The following is a 20,710-nucleotide window of genomic DNA, read 5'->3' as shown; positions in this document are numbered from 1 at the left end:
AAGGGGCTATTTCCTTCTAGATCTATGACTATGACTGATATATAAAGGCAAATAAATCTCATATATGGAATTGTAAGGTTTTGTGACAGAGGACCCAGAGTCAGAAATTGCACTTAGAGTTCAGACAGATAATTACACAGCCAACAGAAAACAGTAGCTGCAAGGATGCACAATTTGCACAGGATTGTAAATTTGTATTTTCAACGTTTCGCTGAAGCAAACCACAGTTCAATAGGTTAATAACACATCAAAGGTTGTGAGCTACCGGTGCACTTGTGAATGCCAATCTTATGGTCATAAGTGATGGATTGAAAGTGGATAAGGGAGCCAAAAACTGATCCTTGAGTGACTCCTGAGATCTTTGAAATGCAAGTAGAATAGCTAAGGCCAAAGATGCTTTAGTAATGTTTAAGTACCCAAAAAATCAATTAAATAACTCTGATAAATAACTGCAATGGAAGCTGTAGAACATTTGACAAAGAGTACACAGTGATCACAATATTGTATTAACTTACTGAGTGCTACATTTTCAATTCTATTTATACCTGACTGGCTTATTATTTGGATCTGTGTCTTTGAATCCCATCTCTTCTAATTTGCAGCGACGATAGAGTTCATAATGCCTGGTGTGGGTCTGCTCTCTTAAGTCTTCCATGTTCACACAAACAAGCATCTCTCGCAGCTTCACAAAGTCGCTGTGGTTCTCATTTTCAACTGAAAAAAATTTGAACTGTCAATTAGATGTTGGAAAAAATTCTTAGAAATAATACATAGGCAAGTTAGGAACATAACGAAATGTCTTAATTATTTTAAAAAATCTATTGGCACAATAAAGATTAGTATCAATTCTTCAGAATGATTAAGGTCATTAGAATTCAAAGAATGATCAATTATTTTTATATTTATTAAATTAATTATAGACTTACAATGACAAAAATAACAAAATTTCAAGATGGCGGCGCGACGCAGCTTGCAGCGGCCACTCCGGAGCTGATTATCTGTTATTTGTGAAGCCGGGTGCCATGCGCAAACATAATCGGATGAGCACGAAGGAACATCTGGAAATCTCCAGGAAGACCTTCTTGGTTGCTGCTGCTGCTGCTGAGAGGTCCGGGTCTCAGCTGGGAAGAACAGGCCCCCAGTCCTCGGGGTCGCATTGCCCATGGCCATTGGCGGGGGCATCTTAATACACTCGGCAGAGGATAGTGCTCGGAGAAGCTGTGCCGGAGGGGATGGTCGAAGGCTCGGAGGTTCGACGGACTTGGGAGTCTGCTGCGGTTATTGGAGTATAAAAGATGCATTGTGTGCTGTGTAACCAAAACTATGTAGTCAGCTTTGAACTTGCTACTTGCTATGCAGGTATCCAATTTAGTAGAATGAAATCTTAAGAATGTAGAAGACAATGGTGTGTAATGAGAGGTAGCTAAGAGATGTAGATTAGAACAGGATTAAGTCAATGGGTAGAAACAATAGTGGCGGATGTACTTGTGATACGCAACTGTAGACCGATTGGATATGCTAATGCAACTAAACCAGGAGATTGCTATAAAAAATGCTATGGACAAGGATCGGTGGGCAATCAGTGACTAGCTCAATGACTGTCTCAGCTTTGATTTGCAAATTAAAGTTTAATACTTCTTGAAGAATCTTCTGCGTCTCCTGGTCGTTTGTGGGGCACGAGAAACCACGACACGGTCAGGTCGCTTTCATTGTGTGCTGGGTCTGCGAGGCTGAGTTGGGCGGTGCCGTGGAAGTCCATAGCGGGGGTACTCCCTTCTACCGCCTGCGTGGGATGACGAGTCAATTGGGACCCTGAGGACTTGTGGAAACTGTGTGGTGGTTTCTTTTGAACTTATGGTCTTTTAACATCTTTGGACTATTTTTACTGTGCCCATGGTCAGTTTTTTTTTTAAATCAATTATGCTATTGCTTGCATCATCATATAATCAATTATTAGAACTGCACTTCAGGAGACCAGGCCGTTGAATTGTGAATTGCCCGGACTGTAGAGCACCTAGAAATGAGTGAGTGATATTTTCACAATAACTTTTATTCTTAGGACAAATAGAGCAGCACAGCAAAACTTCTGGGAATAGAGTTACAGAGCACAGAAACAGGCTATACAAACACCACATTCAGGCTATTCATTATTGCCCAGCTATATTAATCCCATTTGTCCATATTAGTTTCATGTTTCTTCGCTGACTTTCCCATTTAAAAATCTAAATGCCTCTTAAATACAGTTGTGACATCTGATTCCACCATCTCCTCTAGCATTATATTCTAGATATTAACCATTTTTAATAAAAAAATCAGAAAAGTCCTTTCTAAAAATTATGATGCCTTCCCTCTTAAACCTTTTGCCTCATTTACCCTCTTGTATTACCTAGCTGGAAAAAAGATTTTGACTATTTGCCTCTCATAGTCATCCTTCAGCCTCTTTTACACCACAGAAAACAGACCCTGCCTATTTATTCTCTTCCCATAACCAAAGTCTTCCTATCTAGGCAACACTTCGGTAAATATTCTGCCCAAGTATTTTATAAAACTATAGTACAAAACTTACATTCCATGTCCTGGCCTATGAAAGCAAACCATGTGTTTTCTTCACCAGCTTATCTGTGTTCCCACTCCCAGAGAATTACAGATTTGGGCCCTGGGGTCTTTCTTTTCAAAAATATGCCTCGCTGTCCTACCATTTACGCATGTCTATGTCATACCCCTACTTGACTTACAAAATGCAGGGCTCCAAGAAACACAGCAATTAAAATGATATTGAAATTTTTTCTGCACAACAAAGAAAGATGAAGAAGTATCTTCTGAGCTGAACACCTAAAAAGACAGGTAAATTTACCCTCTCTAATATCATTTGAGACTGTTCTATCATTTTATCAGGGCTGATAACCCCTTCCCCAACCGTCACATACTCCCACCTTCTCACTGTAATCCTTAACCACTTTACCAAACAAAAACCTATCAATCTCTACCTTAAAAACACCCAAGGACTTGTCTTCACAACCCTTTGTTACAATGAATTCCACAGATTTACAACCCACTGGAGAAATTCCTCATTTTCTAAAGGATGCCCCTTTATTCTGTGGCTGTGCTCTTGGATCCCAGACTCTTCCACTAACGGAAATACCCTCTGTGCTCTTGGATCCCAGACTCTTCCACTAACGGAAATACCCTCTGTGCTCTTGGATCCCAGACTCTCATGTCAATGGAAACATCCTCATCTAAAACTATAAAAAAGGTCTACTTTCTTTTCTCACCTTGTACAACTCCCCAGGGATATTGACGAGCTTTAACCATTTTATTACCAACTTTCACTTCCTCTGTACTTCCAATTACAGCAAAAGGTAGGTGGCCCTAAGTTTGAAAGAATTAAAAGAAACATAAATAGGTCAACAAATATAGCATGGGTATTTGTTTGCAGAGAAAATAAATCTTAAATTCAGGTGGCTCACCTGCTTATATACATTTTGTTTTGGAAAAAGGGTTTAAAAGAAACATACAAAGTAAATAAACATTAAAGCTGTACTTTAACAGATCTATTCTTTTCAAGAGAAATTTTTAGTCAAGCAGTAATGCTGAAAGCATGCAGCTATATTTCAATTCCCAGTTAAATAAATAATTTTCTGTTTGAAATTCTACTTTTAGAACACTTTTCTATTTTTCCCCATTGATGAGTTTATTAATCTGGGTTGAAGTAAACTATGATACAGTTTTGCTACAATTACTTACATTCATGGTTGAATTGATTTTTGCTACTGTTTCATCATCAATTGGAAATTGATAGATCTGTACACCATTACTAACCAGTTCTCCCATTATTTTGATTTTAAATTTATGAAGTTCATTTTTAGCAATGGTATCAGCCTTTGCAATCACTGGAATGATGTTCACCTATATGAACAAAAAGAAACACTGGCTATCATCAACAGATATTCTATAAAGTTCTAAAAGGATGAATTATACTTACAATATTATTTTCTATTGAACACCACAGAATAAAAGGCTTTCACAAAACCTCAGATACATAATGCTGCTTTCATTTGAGGCATTGTTAAATAGAAATTTAACAAGGTTAAACGGAATTCAATTCTGTTGCAGACAAAATTCCACTTGTGATTTTATTACAACACTTTGTGTTAGCTGTGGAGGTAAAAACTAGCCTGTCATTAACAGTCAAAATACTGGAATCTATTACTATTGTAGTTGCGGAGCATTTAGAAAATAACAACAGGATGTGGATTTATGAAAGAGAAATCATATCCCAACAAACCTGCAATGAGTTTTTGTTTGTAACAAATAGAATAAATGATTGCAAACCAGCTGAAGTAGCAATTTTGAACTTTCATAAGACATTTGATATTTGATAATTAAGCAAGATTAGAGTGCATGGTGTTGGAGGTAACGTACTTGCATAAATTGATTAGTTGAATGGCAAAAAAACCTAGTGAAAACTGGTCAAAAGGTCGTTTCAGGAGATTCTGTAAGTTGATTCAAAAAACACAATCTATATCAGTGGTATGGATGAGAAGATCTAGTATAACTTATTCTAATATGTTGATGATACAAAGGTGGAAATGTGTGCTGAGAGGAGGATGCAAAGACTACAGGGACTTTAAAACAGCTAAGTGAGTAGGTCACGGTAGATGAAATAAAATATGGAAAAAATAAAAGTTCATCCATTTTACCAGCAAAAAAAAAATAAGAATGCAAAAGTATCCTTTTTAATGCTGAAAGACTGGGAGATGATGTTTTTGGTAGACAAAAGGAACCTAGTGTACTTATATACTAATGGGTAACATACGACATACAAGCCATTTGGATTGCTTATACCCAGAATATTGATGGCAACATCTTGAAACTGCACTAGTTTGACTCCTGGTCCAAGAAATTTGTCATGAGGAGGTGTAGTAGACAAGCCCAAAATGATTTTGTTACAATACTTACGGAGCTTAACAAAAGTTGTTAAAGGCAAGATATCTCCCCAAGTAAGGAGATCTAGAATCAGAAGTAACTGTCACAAAGTGGTTGGTGAAGGAGGACTACAATGAAAAACTTCTTCAAACAAATATAAGTAAATATCTAAAATTCTCTATGGTGTACTCTGGAGGCTCAATTACCTAGTGTACTCCAGCCAAAAATCAGCAGGCTTGTGAATATTAAGGAAATTAAGGGAAAACTGAAATAGATCAGTAATGATCATACTGAATAGTGAAGATGACACTTGGGCTGAATGGAGTAAACATGCTTCTATATTTTTAATGGAAAATTACAACAGGGAAGCATGATTCCTAAAGAAAAAAAATTCCATTTACCTCAAGGTGTACGTGAAGCTAATGTATCCACTACCAACCGGTTATACAATCAATCTAATCATGCAAATCTACTTTCGCAATGTGTACTATAACTAAGAGCTTGAAAACACATGCTGAGAGCTTAGTGTTCAGCAAATTAACCTTTTTACTTTAAATGTTTGTTCTAAAGAAATGAAAATTATATCCACAGGTTTTATCATTAATTGGACAGATTAAAAAAATCATTGTAACCAAGCAAATTAAAAATAAATAAACTTCAACATTTTTGCTAACATATCTTTAGTAACCTTAAATAAATTAAAGCAACTAACATTAAACTAATTAGTATTCTGGGAAATATGCATATGTAACAAATTTCATGAAATCATAACTAATATTCAAAATGTGTATTAAATGAACAAAATAATCAATCTGAAGAAGATAGCATTACTGATGTATAACAGTTTGTTCACATTCCAGAAGGTTTAAATTTAGCTGATTTGGCAGAATATTATGGGATGAATGGCCTATCCCTGTGCTGTACTGTTCAATAGTTCAGTTACTATGTTTGATTCAAGCAGATCAATTGTGTCAATGCAAATTATGAAATAGCTAGTGTGCTCCCATGCAAACAGCATTTTTGAAACTTTAGGAACACCAGAACAAGCATACATTATTTATTTCTATTTTGCCAGTTAGATAACGGATAGTGTATAACATTGTTCCAACTCCAAACACATTGCTATTGCGTGTGTGTGCGCAAGAAGCATGAATTGAAATCAATTCTGTATTTATTTACTTCACTCCCAACGCACATAAATTCTGTAAATGTTTTATTCTGTATCACAAAATTGGTAATGATCTGTAAATCCTATAAAGGTGAATTTCTTTTAGCTAAACTTCTCTGATGTGGAGCTATTCATACTCTATAAATCCAAGTAAGTACACATTTCAAACACTGGTCTGAAATTAGTACTGGCAAACTTAAGCAACTCTAGGCCCATTTATTATTGTAGCTGCAACTTCCAAATAATTTTCAATTCACTGGTACTTTCATACCAAGATCCTATTGTATTCCACTTCCATTTGTACCTTAACAATTTAACTTCTGTGCATTTTCATTCAATGTATCTAGTAGTTTTAATCATCAGGACAAAGAATGGAATTCAGGGGTAAAGCTAAAACTTAGTACAGTCGTCTTTTAAAAAAATAGTGAAAGATAACATTTCAAGTAAAAGGCTGGAGTAACAGGAGCAACTTCATTTTCATTGGAACTTTTTAATACTTTACTAATATACACAAAACAGCAAAGCTTACTAGTTACAATATTGCCTCAGGATCATGTGTAGTGTCTTTTTCACTCTTTTTCATGCTCTTTTTCAGCATCCAAGTAAGAATATTTCAAGATGCCACTTAAAAACAATAGAAATAAAATGGGGGGGGGGGGAAGCTATAGAAAGTGTTGGGCACAGCCTAGTACGTCACAGGCAAAGCCCTCCCGAACACTGAGTCCTTTTACAGTGAACGCTGACACAAGACAAGCTGCATCTATCAAAGATCCCCATCATCCTGGCCATGCCCTCTCTTGTTCCTACCATCAGGCGGGAGATACAGAGGTCTGCTTTTACTACCTACATACTCTTTAAAATGCAGTTTCTCTGTATTATTTTTATTTTCACAGTCAGTCTTCTTTTGCACATTGGTGCTGCCAGTCTTTGCCCAGGTTTTATTGTAAAATCTTATTACATTTCCTTTTTCCTGCAAATGCCTGCAATAATGTATTTCTTCATGCCCAACAAGAATGCAGTAACTCGCCTCAATGACGATTGTCCAGTAGCACCTGCATCCACTGTGATGAATTGTTTTGAAATTGGTGAAGAAATATATCAACTCATGCCTGAGAAGTGACTTAGATCCACTGCAATTTGCCTACCTGAGCAACTGGTCCACAGCAGATGCCATCTCATTGGATCTTCACTGAACACTGGAACATCCGCATACAAAAGGATGGTCTTTATCCACTACAACTTGGCATTCAATACCATCATCCCCTCAAAACTCTTGGCCTCAATACCTCCTTGTGCAATTGGCTCCTCTATTTCTTCACTTGTAGACCCCAGTCAGTTCAGATTGGCAACCAGATTTCCTCTACAATCTCCATCAGCATGGGTGCACCACAAGGCTGTGTGCTTAGTCCCCTGCTCTGTTTGCTTGACACTTATGACTGTGCGGCTAAGCACAGCTCCATTGCCAAATTCAAGTTTGCCAATGACACCGCTGTCATAGGCTGAATCAGAAGAATTGAACTGACTTTATTTCTTACATGCATCACATACATGGAGAAAAATCTTTGTTACGTCTCCATCTAAACGTGCCATGTGTAATCATTGTAATTTATATAATAATTGGAAGTCAATGTAATGTAGAGTACGCACAAATCAATCTGATGGCCTGGTGGAAGAAGCTGACCTGATTTTTATATATTTTTTATATGCTGTGGTTCCGCTTCCTGGATGGTAGCAGTTGTAATAGATTGTGGTTGGGATGACTTGAGTCTCCAATGATCCTTTTTACACACCTTTCCTTGAAAATGTCCTGAATCATGGGAAGTTCACAACTACAGATGCGCTAGGCTGTCCGCACCACTCTCTGCAGAGTCTTGTGATTAAGGGAGGTACAGTTCCCGTACCAGGCAGTGATGCAGCCAGTATGGATGCTCTCAGTTGTGCCCCTGTAGAAAGTGCTTAGGATTTGAGGGCTTATACCAAACTTCCTCAACCATCTGAGGTGAAAGAGGCACTGTTGTGCCTTTTTCACCACACAGCTGGTGTGTACAGACCACATGAGGTCCTCAGTGATGTAGATGCTGAGGAACTTAAAGCTGTTCACCCTCTTAATCCCAGATCTATTGATGTCAATAGAGGTTAGCCTGTCTCCATTCCTCCTGTAATCCACAACCAGCTCTTTTGTTTTTGCGACATCAAGGGAGAGGTTGTTTTCTTGATACCACTGTGTCAGAGAGATGAGTTTTTCCCTATAGACCAGCTCATTATTTTTTGGACAAGGCAAATCAATGTAAACAAATTTATTTAGCAGACTGGAGCTGTGGGCAGCGATACAGTCATGGGCATAAAGGGAGTAAAGGAGGGGACTCACGACTCAGCCCTGAGGGGCTCCTGTATTGCGACTCAGAGGGTTGGAGGTGAGGGAGCCCATTCTTACAACCTGCTGGCAATCTGACAGGATCCAGGATCAAGCTACACAAGGTGATCTCTGAGTTTCTTGTCAAGGCTGGATGAAACTATGCTACCGAATGCTGAACTGTAGTCCAAGAACAGCATTCTCACATAAGCATCCTTCTTCTCCAGATGTGCAAGGACGGTGTGTAGAGCAGTAGCTACTGCGTCGTCTGTGTTGTGTCGGAAGACAAAATGTAAGGGGGTGCAGTTTGGGTGGTAGCAAGCTGTAGAAGTAATCCTTGATTAGCCTCTCAAAGCATTTGCTTATTATTAAGGTGAGTGCAAATAGGATGCCAGTCATTCAGGCATGTTACCTTGGTCTTAAAGGTGCTGTTGAATTAGCATATAGGAGCGGACAGTGAAAATCCGGTCGAGTGGTGCCAGAACAACAACCTCTTACTCAATGTCAGCAAAACCAAGCAGCTGATTATTGATTTCAAGAGGAGGAAACCAGAGGTCCATGAACCAGTTTTCATTGTTGGATCAGGGTCAGCAACTTTAATTCCCACTGTGTTATCGTTTCGAGGATCTGCCCTGGGCCAAGCACGCAAGTGCGATTATGAAGAAACCACTGCAGTACCTTTACTTCCTTAATAGTCTGGAATGACTCAGCATGACAACTAAATCTGTAACAAACTCCTATAGATGTGTAGTAGGGAACTGGCTGCATCACAGACTGGTATGGAAACACCAATGCCCTTGAGCAGAAAATCCTACAAAAAGTAATGGATACGGCCCAGTCCATCACAGGTAAAGCCCTCCCCACCCAGGTTATGCTGTTTTCTCACTGCTGCGATCAGGAAGATGGTACAGGAAGCTCAGGACTCACACCATTGAGTTCAGGAACAGTTATTACCTCTCAATCAGGCTCTTGGACCAAAAGGGATAACTACACTCAACTTCACTTGCCCCATCATTGAAATATTTCCGCAACCTATGAACTCATTTTCAAGGACTCATCATCTCATGTTCTCGATATTTATTGCTTACTTGTCTATTAATTATTATTTTTTCTTTCTTTTTGTATTTGCACAGTTTATTGTCTTTTGTACACTAGTTGAACAGCCAAATTGGTGTGGTCTTTCATTAATTCTATTATGGGTTCATTGAGTAAGACCACAATCAAATGAATTTCAGGGTTGTATATGATGGCATATATGTACTTCGATAATAAATTTACTTTGAACTTTAAGACAATGTATCTCAAGGTAATATATGATAACATATACTTACTTCAGTAGACTTACTTTCAACTTTGATAAAACAAGCAATAGCATTTGCTATTTGGCCACTGTGGAATCATTTCATGTATGTGTACTCAGATGTGTAGGACAGGCCATCATATGGGAAAAAATGTTTCCTCATAACTGCTCCAAGTAGCTAGACTCAGCATAATATGGATTTCAATCATCAGGCAATAATGATTTAATGCCAGTATTGTAGATAAATTGGAGCAAGCAGCTAATGATCTCAGGTACTCCACAAATCTGAACAGTTTTTAAAGATCCAGTCTGGATGCCCTACTGCAATTTATAAGTGTTTGTTTTTGAAGGATTACTAATTATTATTAACTACCTTCTGTTAGTTTATCTTATCGCTGTACAAAGATTTGGTGCTAAATTAAAACAAAAGAGTTAATGATTTCTGAAACCAGATTAAGGCGGAGGTCTGAGTGTAGTATGTCAAATGAAGGACTTCTGTCTCCTCAAAGCTGAAGAAAATACAGCATGGAAACAAGTCATTCAGCCCAACTCTTCCATGCTGACAGCAATCATTGGAGGGAAGGAAATAACTGAAGGGAAGATTATAACATTTAAAAGATGTATTTATCATTCTTAACTACATCTGCAGTTAATGAAATTTCTGCAATTACCTCCTGTTCTGTATAGCCACTTCCAAGCCTGCTTCAGTTCCAGAATACTTGCCTGTAACTGCTGGACTAGTATTACAGGTTCCACTTAAAAGATGGCAGAAGCTGTCTTTAACTACATGGAGTTGTTTTAATAGTTATTAGTCACTCAAAACTCAAACCCACAAACAAGGAAATTACTGTTGGCTACAAACTAATCATTATAATAAGCAACTTGAGCAGATTAGTATACTGAATGCACAATGCAGTCACCATGGGGCATTTCAATTCAGTCCCCTTGCTCCAGTTATATCTGTCGGATTAAAGTTTTTAATCAATCATCCTTGCAAGAAACATCCATTTTCAATTAACTTTTCTGGTTTATTAATGTTGGATAGGAAATTTCTGTGTTGCAATTTGCAAGGACATTCCTGATCTCCACAATGGCTCTCTACTTGTAAGCAGATTACAAAATAGATAGAGTGGATGTCTTCCCAAAAACAATAAAGATTGGTCTGAGGAGGTTCTGCTGAGGGGCAAAATTGTGTTCCAAATTATGTAACACTGGCACCAGTACAGGAGAAGGTGCCATTGTCTATTGGAATGGGCTTCACATGAATAGTCATGCACTCAGAATTTTGGTGGGGCTGGGCTGGCAGACTTTAGATGTCATTCCCATAATACCCCAACATACATTTAAATAAAATGTTGCACTATATATATAAATTTAGCTGTGAACCCAGTAAGCTCAAAGAGAGTACAGGAAACAGGGCCCTGGAGTATCTGAAGGGAACATGGAACTCACCAAAATACATAGCACATGCCCTTTCAGCATGATTTACGAACAGAAAGGATAACAGATTATCAAAGCTCTACTGCATCAAAACTCATGAGGAAACAAGAAAATGAAAATAGCAATACATCTAAATTATTTTCAATGTTATTCTTAAAAAATAAATTTGACCTACCTTGCTATCCAGTTTTTTCATTGTCACCAAATCTAATGACTTAAGGGAATGGCCAGTGGGAGAAATGAAGTAGAGACATGCATGGATTCGGGTATCATGATAATTGTGTAATGAACGTTTAATCTTCAACTCTTCTTGCAAATAAGCTTCAAACTGTGCATCAATGTAGTCAATGATAGGTTTATAGCTAATGAAAATTCAAAAGTAAACATATGAAAAACAAGATATGAATAGAGATTATAAATTATCCATTGCTACTACATGCTCATTAAACATGCATATTAGATCGATGTTCAAATAGTAATATTGGCAGTTAAATAAAATCTTCACAAAAACAGAAATATAGTTAACTATTCAGTACATCAAACAGATGCCAAAGTTCTATTTTCCCTCATCAACTCCTGGGAATACCTGGTCTACTCAAAGTGAAGCAATAGCACTCACGTTGGTACTAAAGTACTTAAATTTATGGATTTAGAGCATGCAGAGTCATGCTGAAATGCTGGAAGGAATACACCATCTCCCAAGCTACCCACTTGCCCATCTCTTTATGTTACTCCTACTCCACCTGTGGCAGAATCTGCTGATTCCACACACACAATTATCAGCCATCTCAGATCCCACAGTACTCAGTAGATATCAGTGATCTTCAGTATTAAGCTAACATTTAAGAATGATTTTCCAGTAACGAAAACCTACACTTTAACTTGTAGTATCCTTGACACTTTTTAAGCTGCATAAAAATTTAGTTAAGTATCAATAAGTAGTCATCAGCTATAGTCTACACAACAAAGATCATAAAAGCTGTCATTTTTATTTGCACTTAAAAGTTTTATCTAAATCAATTTCCTGAAAGACTCAATTAAAAACTTAATAAAAACCAATCCTACTTAAGCATCTTTCACCTGTAACATAACACAGCTGCTGCCTGGCCACCTGGATAAACAGCTTCTTGTATTTGAATAATGTAAACTGTATTAATAAAAATGTTCACATTGTTTTGAGGAGAAAGGAAAAAGGAAATAAAGCAAGGCACTAGCAGCCAAACATATGCTTATGTGTGAGGAATTAAGAATTGGGAGCTACAGACAAAATGAATATTGAAGATGGTGTTTTCTGCCTCATCAACATTTCTGGAACATTCAACAGCAATAACATCTGAGAATGGAAGGGCAAAAATTGTTAAACAATTATAATATATTCAAATTCATGTGGTCAAGGATTGATAATGGAAAGAAGAAAGCAGAAAAACAGTACGAACTAGGTTCACACTGCACAGATGACCCAGAATGCATCATACTTGGGTGGAGGCAGCAGAAATCTCCCCAAGTCTTCCTAAAATATTATTGGAAACCATTGTTATGGTCAAATAACACAAGTGATGCTTAATAAGGGACAAGCACCCCTTATTCTTGTGGTAGACAAATTTGGTCATCTGACTGAATTTAACATAGAAGAGGGGATGAAGGCAGCATTTCATAAAGTGCTACACCAAATACAATCAGAAAAAGTAAATGTGTGATTAGAGGGATGCTGGTAACTTGTAAACAATTGACTCTGGTGTAAGGAAAAATATGAGATTTTTGTATGGGGTTTGTAAGTGATTAACATGTTGGCAAAATTTTTCTTAGTGTAATGCACATTAGAACAGACCAGACATGACAGACAGAATTTAATGTGAACAACATGATTTGATAAAATAGGTTTTAGAGGTCCAACATGAAGATTTTACATAATATTTTGAAAGGAAACAAGAATAGAGGGGCCCAATAATAAACCTTTGAAGGTGCTAGGGCAATACAATTACCAGAAGGGACCAGTTGATTTTCTAAATGCAAATAACAAAAACAAATGATTTACTAGTATCAGTCTAAACAATAGCTACAAATTAATTGACATAAAGAAAATACAAAAGAGCCATTTTTCCCAATGCCACAAGAGGGCATGATTTTTACAAAAGTTCTAATCGGGGAAAATTAAGGTTCCATAAAAGGCAAATGAATGTACTTAAGATAATTAATTTGCAGGATTTGTGGAAACTGAATGGGAGAATTTCAAGTAGGTGGCAGGATTCTAGGATTTAATTTAGAATATATTGCAGTTTTTGTGGCATGTGGAAATGTTTCTCCCCCAATTAAATAGTTGCAACATTAGTAAAGATAACTGGGCTTATAGAATATATAAATTTTTGCTATACAAGCCTGCTCTATACTTGTTCCCATGCAGAATGAAACCAAGTTCAGTGAAGGAACTACCTTCTGTTAAAACATACTTCAAGATGCAGAGCATGAGCACTTGAGATGAACACAGATAATCTATTCATTACACTCAATACAATTTATTTTATATACCATCAACCCTGTCTGACTTGCTGAGCTCCTCCAGCATTTTGTGTTGCTCAAGATTTCCAGCATCTGCAGAATCTCTTCTATCATTGTGATTTAGGCAAGTTGGATGAATGGGCATACAAATAGCAGATGTATAGATAAGTGTATAATCTACTTTCTTTCTGAAGTCAAAGATATTATTATCTGAATGGTCATAGAAGAACAGAGGTGCAATGAGATTAGGGTCAAGGTTGTGTTGCTTCTTTCACATTCAGTAATTTGTCCCTCTTTTTCCAATCCCTGGTCTGGTTACCCTGTCATTCCTTCTCTTCTCACCTGCCCCTCCTCCCCCCCCCCCTTTATTCCACTTCTTTTGCTGCTCTTTGCCTCTTCTTTCGATCCCCTTTCCAGCTTCTTACATCATCCCCCACCCACCTACATCTAGTTTCACCTATCACTTGCCAGCTTTACTACTTCTTCCTCCCTCCACCTCCTTATTCTGGCCCCTTTCTTTCCAATTCTGATGAAGCGTCTTGGTCCATAACATCAACTGCTTATTCCCTTCCGTAGATGCTGCCTGACTTTGAGTTCCTCCAGCATTGTATGCTGTTAAATCAGAATGGAGACTATGTATCAACCTCACAACTTGTAAATGTTACATTTGAGTTTTCTTCATCCATATCACTGAGATGCAGTGGATTCCAGTTCACTGGGACACACAGACCAGTACATTTTGACTCAATTAAGCAACAGCCCCAATTGGCCGAAGTTTTTAATTGAAATAGTAAAAAAAAAGTAATAAAAGACAAAACTTAACAAATTATGTATTTAAATAAAATTCAGAACAAATTAGAGACTACCAATATTACTGCAGTACTATAAAACTGTGTAATAATTCCTAATCCTTATCAATGGACAAATTCATCCACGTCACGTTCCTTTGACCGTAGATGACCAAAATCAGTGCAGACACCTAGTCCAGACAGCTCTCATACAATTCTATCGATGATTACATTCTCCAAATCTTCATTTTCATTGTAACATTCAAAATGATTGTTAAAACCTTCAAAATCTTCATAATTTCTAACGAAGTTGTAAAATCATTTAAATTTCACTCCCAGCTGTTAGTAGCATCTCTAAGCCTGCATCTCTAAACTGCAGTGAGCAAACAGTTGATTGTCTTATTGCTTATTTCTCACCAACTATCAGTGACAAAAATCACAGCCTTTTGAACACAAACACATACAACTTTTTAAAAACTGTTTGCTCAAAGCATGGTGCTGAGATTTATGGCCACACAAGCACAAGTGACTGACGCTAGTTAGAAACTGTTTGGCGAGTCTCCTGTCCCAATTAAGGAGCCCAGTGTCCCAAGTAAATGAAGGGAATCTTAGCTACTTTCTTGATTAGTTTTTGTTCTTTAGGAGTTGTCCCGAATAAACAGCTGCCCCGATTAACCGGTGGCCCAATTAACCTGAATCCATTATGTACTGTTATACAGTGAATAACTGAAGCCCAAGTAGTGACGCGGCAGCACCTCTGTAATCACTTACCTATCTTCTTTGTTTATTTGGTCTCCAAAGCCCACTGAATTTACAATGGTTAGTTTTAAACGAGCAGAGCTCTCCTGTAGTTCGTAAGTCTGGGCCTTCAATTTTACTTGGCTTTCATAATGTGTTGACTGGCTATTCTCAAAGCTAGTGTTGAACAAAGTATCCATAAGGGTTGACTTTCCAATGCCAGTTTCTCCTGAAATTACAAAACGAAGTTATAATACCTGTAATAATACAGTATAATTAGGTATTTTAGAATATATTGTTAATAGCAAGTCACAAAGGTATATCTTTTTCTTTGAAGGACTTCATAGAAATACAGAACAAGAACTCATTAGTAACACAAACAGACTTCTAATTGAAATAATACCCATTTCCTACTTTTGAAAGAAGAATTAAAGAGATGACATTGTGTAATCTGCAATATTTAACAAGCTTTTAGAAATGTTGATATAGATTAAAGTATAAACCTGAGAGAACAAATTTCAAATAAATGAAACAAGTCTGGCACTTGTTTCAGAAAAGGGAAAATAAAATTACAGAAAAATCTACTGAGATTCGGCTTTCACCACGGTACAATTAATTCCATAAGATAACTCAATTAATGCTAAGGTAATAAAATTTAAAAAGCTATTCTCCTCTTCATGAAAAGTTTGTAATTACATAGAGCTAAATTGGCAATTGACTTATTTGATTCATCACATATAGACACAGAATTTCAAACTTATGGCCCAACACAACTCCCATTTATGCATCTTGAAATCCAAGAAGCACAATGTAAACATATATAGCATACAAAAGATTTAATCAATTACAAGACCTGACTGGAATACCTCAAGTTTCTCTTTAATCACTCAGCTGCTGCTCTGACTAATCATATCAACCATGTATTTTATCTTTCTGGTACGATATAAATTAACATTGTAACATATTTTTCTCAAGCGGCACTAATATTCCCATTCAAAGGTTCATCTTCAGAGATCCTGCCCATGCAAGTAATTGTCTCTGTCCTGATGCAGAATGTCAACTCAAATGTTGCTTGATTCACTAAGTTCTTTTTTAGCTGCACGATCCAGCAGTCTTGTGTCTCCAACTATATTTTACCTTCTCTGCAGTTAATAATGGTGGAATGGAGCTACAGCTCTACCAAAGGAGGTGTAAGGCGCTCCTTCCCTCTGCTAGCCTGCCGGTCACACTTGGGCAAGGTGTATCACCTACTAAGCCCCCCCCCCCCCCCAACCCCACCAACTGATCAGAGTCACATGAAGCCATGGGAGGAGGTGGTGGCTGGTCGTATGAGCAGCTGGTGCAGGTCACAAGTCCTGGTTATGCAACCACTGATGCCAGGCAGACAATCTGTGAAGTGTATTGGGGGGTCACCCATCATATAAAGACACTGCTCAGAAGGCAGTTGCAAAGCACTTCTGTAGAAAAGTTTGCCAGGAGCAATCATGGTCACGGAAAGACCATGATCACCTATGTTGTATGACACAGCACATAAGAATGAGCAAACGCAGTTAATAAAACTTCATCCAAATCTCTAACACTAGATATCCACCTTGAAAAATAAAGCAGAATTTGTGAAGAGATATTAATATAGCATACAAAAAGAAATCTAGTGCCTGTCGGTTGTAATAACTTTAGAAAATCCTTAAGCAAACACAAGGATTCATGAGAAGGAAACCATGTCTTACAAAACTATCAGGAACACCTTGAGATTGTGACTTGTGGGAAAAAAAATTATGAATTGTATGGTGCATTTTGATTTTCAAAAGGGCTTCAAAAGGGTGTGATACAAAAGAAAACTGAATAAAATTAGGAGTGTTTGATATGGATTAAGGAACGTCTACCAGAAAAAAAGTGCAAAGGCACCTATGTTATTTTGAGGCTGTAACAAGCGCTGAAACCTGGCTGTTCACAATCCATAGCAATGATGTAGATGACGGGAAGCCAAAATGAATTGTAAAGAAAACAAAGTCTCTCCAGAGTGATATAAACAGTATAAACAAGTGGTCACAGATATTGGCAGATGGTGTATAATGCTGAAAATGCAAAGTCCTCCACTTTGCTAAAAATCAGTTGAAACATAGGCTATTACTTAAATGTGACAGATTGAAAATGTTGGTATTCAGACGGAAAAAGGATGTCTTAATGAATCACAAAGTTAATAGAAGAGCACAATAAAGTTCAGTTATAATATCTCTAGTGCTTTTAAAGGACGGGAAATGTTTATTGTTTTCCCTTTTACTACCTCAATATACCATTGTAATGAAGTGATCTCAATGGATTGCATGCAAAACAAAGTTTTCCACTGTATCTTGGTACATGTGACTTAAAATCAACTTACTAGTATCTTTTGTGTCTTCTAGCCTTTCTACTTAGAATCAATGTTTTATCTTAATTCCAGTGACCATAAAAGTGCTTGAGGGGGTGTGAAGAAAGGAGAGAAAGATGGGGAAAAGGAAACAGCGATTATTCAGCGGAGATGTGAGAAGGAAGGGAAAAAGAATTAGTTAGATAAAGGGACATACTGACTGCAGGCACAGAAAAATAATGGAGAAGATAGAGGAAAATAATTCCTTGACCCGGTTACAGTTTTTAATGAGATCAGAACTGATCAGAATATAAGATCAAATTGTCCAATAAGTCATGTGTTGGCACGTGGCCTAGTGGATAAAGGCAACGGTCTAGAGATCTGAAGATCATGGGTTCGAGCCTCAGCTGAGGCAGTGTGTTTGTGTCCTTGAGCAAGGCACTTAACAACACATTGCTCTGCCATGACACCGGTGCCAAGCTGCTTGGGTCCTAGTGAGAATGTGAAAAGGGTAAGGGGTATGTGTAGATGGGGTGGGCAAGGGGTAAGTATAGCAAAACATGTAGACAGGACAAGAGAGGTACGTCCTTGGGGAAGTATAAGGAGAGCTAGCTAAAATAAGGTGCCAGGCCAGACGTGGAGACCACAAGGAAAAGGGAACCTGCAACCACAAGACAATATGCTTGGCAAAATATTTTGAGGATACCTATTTCAAGTGTTTTGAAGTGCATCAGTATTAATTCTAAGTATTACGCTTTAACCTTTGCTAAATCTGAGTATTTCGTATGCTTAGCTATGCAATAGCCAATCAAATGATGAATTCGAATCAGTAACCATATTTGCGAATGTAGTACCCTGCTTTTGGGTATAAGTATGACCTTTGTAAACCGACAAATTGGGAGTTGGCTACCTTACGCCTGAAGGCGTAAGGTAAGGGCTGCGAACTCCTCTCTGAATAAAAGCTGCTTCAGAGGTAATTTCGTGTCTCTGGTGTTTTTCCTCAACTGAGCAGGTAACAGTTACAGGTTGACACGAGGACAATATCGGTGGCGTGGAGAGGGGAAGGCTTGCAGCTTAGGCAGCTGCCAGTCTCCCATACAACACTGCCCAGGCCTGCACCCTGGAAACCTTTCAAGGCGCAAATCCATGGTCTCATGAGACTAATAGATGCCTATTGCCCACCTTGCACCATGTTCAAAGAAGCTCTTGATGAAAACTTTGTTGACTCTGCTATGATGGCATTTCAGGCAACAAATCCCAAAGTTCTATTATCTCTCAGATCAAAAAGTGATTTCTTCATGAACTGCCTCCCCCATTTTTTGCCTACTTTCAAGAAAAGGAATTCTGCAGATACCCAATCAACATTATTGATCACCCTTCAACCAAATTGAACTGGAATACAAAATGATCAAGTACTTACCAACACAAAGAATATTAAAACAAAAACCCTGAGAGGTAGATTTGTTGACTAGCTGATCTGGTAAACTATCAAATCCCACATGGCCTGATAAGGAAAGTGGACGGACGCTTTCACTCTGCAAAAGTGAGAAGTTTTACAGAAAGTCAATTAAAATGTTCTCAGCTTCTATGTGTTTTACTGACATTTACAATGATGAAGTATACTATTTATAATTGGAAACAGATTAAACTTCCCAAAACATTACCTTCAGTATCAAAAAGATTGTTTAAAAAATCATGATTCAGTCCCATGCAAACTGTCTGTAGCTGATTTATGATTGTAATTCCCATCCCCAAATCCTAAAGGACAGCAAATTCTTCTGCCCAACTGCCTCAAACAACCCAAGCAGTAAGTTATGTCTATGTCGTTCTCAATTACAAGGGTAAACAGTTCAATTTAAGAATAATAATATTTAGAAATAGTTTTACAAACATTTATTATTCAAAGAGCGTGGGAGCAAGATAATTTAGGAGGACCCACTACCATCACTAAATTTGCTCAAAGATTGGTGAATGTTCCATTTAAAATCTCTAATCTAATAGGTATTCACAAGAGAACATACGCAGATTCTGGAAATCCAAGCAACACATACAAAATGCTGGAGGAACTCAGCAGGCCAGGCAACATCAATGAAAAAGAGTACAATCGATGATTTGGGCTGAGACCCTTTAGCAGTACCGGTGAAGGGTCTCGGCCTGAAACACTGACTATACTTTTTTCCATAGATGCTACCTGGCTTGCTGAGTGTTCCTCCAGCATTTTGTGAGTCTGGTATTTATTGGACAAGTTAATTATTATTCACAAGTCAACAACACAGAAAGACTTTCAGCACATTATATCTCCTGTCAACTAAAGCAGTCATTCCCAAACCTGAGGGTGCAAAGAAGATTGATGTGAAATCAGTCATATATATCCACTTATTTACTATCAATGTCATATTTCAGTCAGAACAGAAATTTCCAGTATTCCAGAAAGTTCCAGGGTCCTGATCAACAAAGTAGTTAGATACAAAATCTTCCAGGTATACTTACCAACCAATGAATAATTACAATCAAACAGAAGAGTAGTATTTTTAGGCCAGTGTCCTATTGATGTCTTTGGATTCACCAGCCCCATTAGAGCATACTATGAATTAGAACAGCTTTTCCCAATCTTTTTTAGTTCAATGCCTCCCTAAATCACCTTCATACTTGCCAACGCCTGTCTTAGGCACAACACACTTTCCAGTGCCCCGCATTGTATAAAAACATCTACTATATGCTAACATGAGAAAAATTATTCTCCTTTAAATTTTTATTTGTTTTTACACCTAGCTTGATGTTTGATGATCCTTGAGCTTGACGGTTTTTAGCAAGAGTTGAAATACCTGGTTCACCGCACTGAAACCGCTTTCAACAAGGTAGGAGGATGGAAATGCAACGAAGAGCAGTTTGGCTCTTCTCCGAAGACCAGGAAACTTCATAACAGTGTAGCCACATTTTTGAAAAGCATTTCTATTTCTTCATCAGTCTGAATTTCAATAATTTATTCTTGCAAGCTCCCTTCCTGTTCTTCCACCTTGCAAAGAAATGAGTTAATTACCCAGTATGGAATTTCCAGATCATTCAAATCCCTGAATCGATTCTGAAAATCCTTCTTTAGTAACTGCAAATCACTTTTTATGAAAGAGAGTGCCATACTTTCCATACAGGGAAA

At 37.6% G+C, this 20,710-nt stretch overlaps 1 protein-coding gene across 4 annotated transcripts in view; it reads right to left on the bottom strand.

The window, feature by feature from the left end:
- septin10 (septin 10) overlaps positions 1-20,710 on the bottom strand; it is a 54,554-nt gene that overhangs the window by 15,161 nt on the left and 18,683 nt on the right. For all 4 annotated transcript variants that reach the window (XM_059964349.1, XM_059964351.1, XM_059964348.1 and 1 more), the window contains 6 exons: positions 18,977-19,091; positions 15,243-15,438; positions 11,363-11,549; positions 3,745-3,906; positions 3,273-3,369; positions 546-714 (listed from right to left, as the gene is read on the bottom strand). In XM_059964349.1, coding sequence (XP_059820332.1) covers positions 546-714; positions 3,273-3,369; positions 3,745-3,906; positions 11,363-11,549; positions 15,243-15,438; positions 18,977-19,091 — 926 coding nt within the window. The remainder of the gene's footprint in view (positions 1-545; positions 715-3,272; positions 3,370-3,744; positions 3,907-11,362; positions 11,550-15,242; positions 15,439-18,976; positions 19,092-20,710) is intronic.

The sequence above is a fragment of the Hypanus sabinus genome, chromosome 3 (assembly GCF_030144855.1).
Source record: "Hypanus sabinus isolate sHypSab1 chromosome 3, sHypSab1.hap1, whole genome shotgun sequence".
Classification (NCBI taxonomy): domain Eukaryota; kingdom Metazoa; phylum Chordata; class Chondrichthyes; order Myliobatiformes; family Dasyatidae; genus Hypanus; species Hypanus sabinus.
This window is presented reverse-complemented; position numbering and strand designations above follow the sequence as displayed.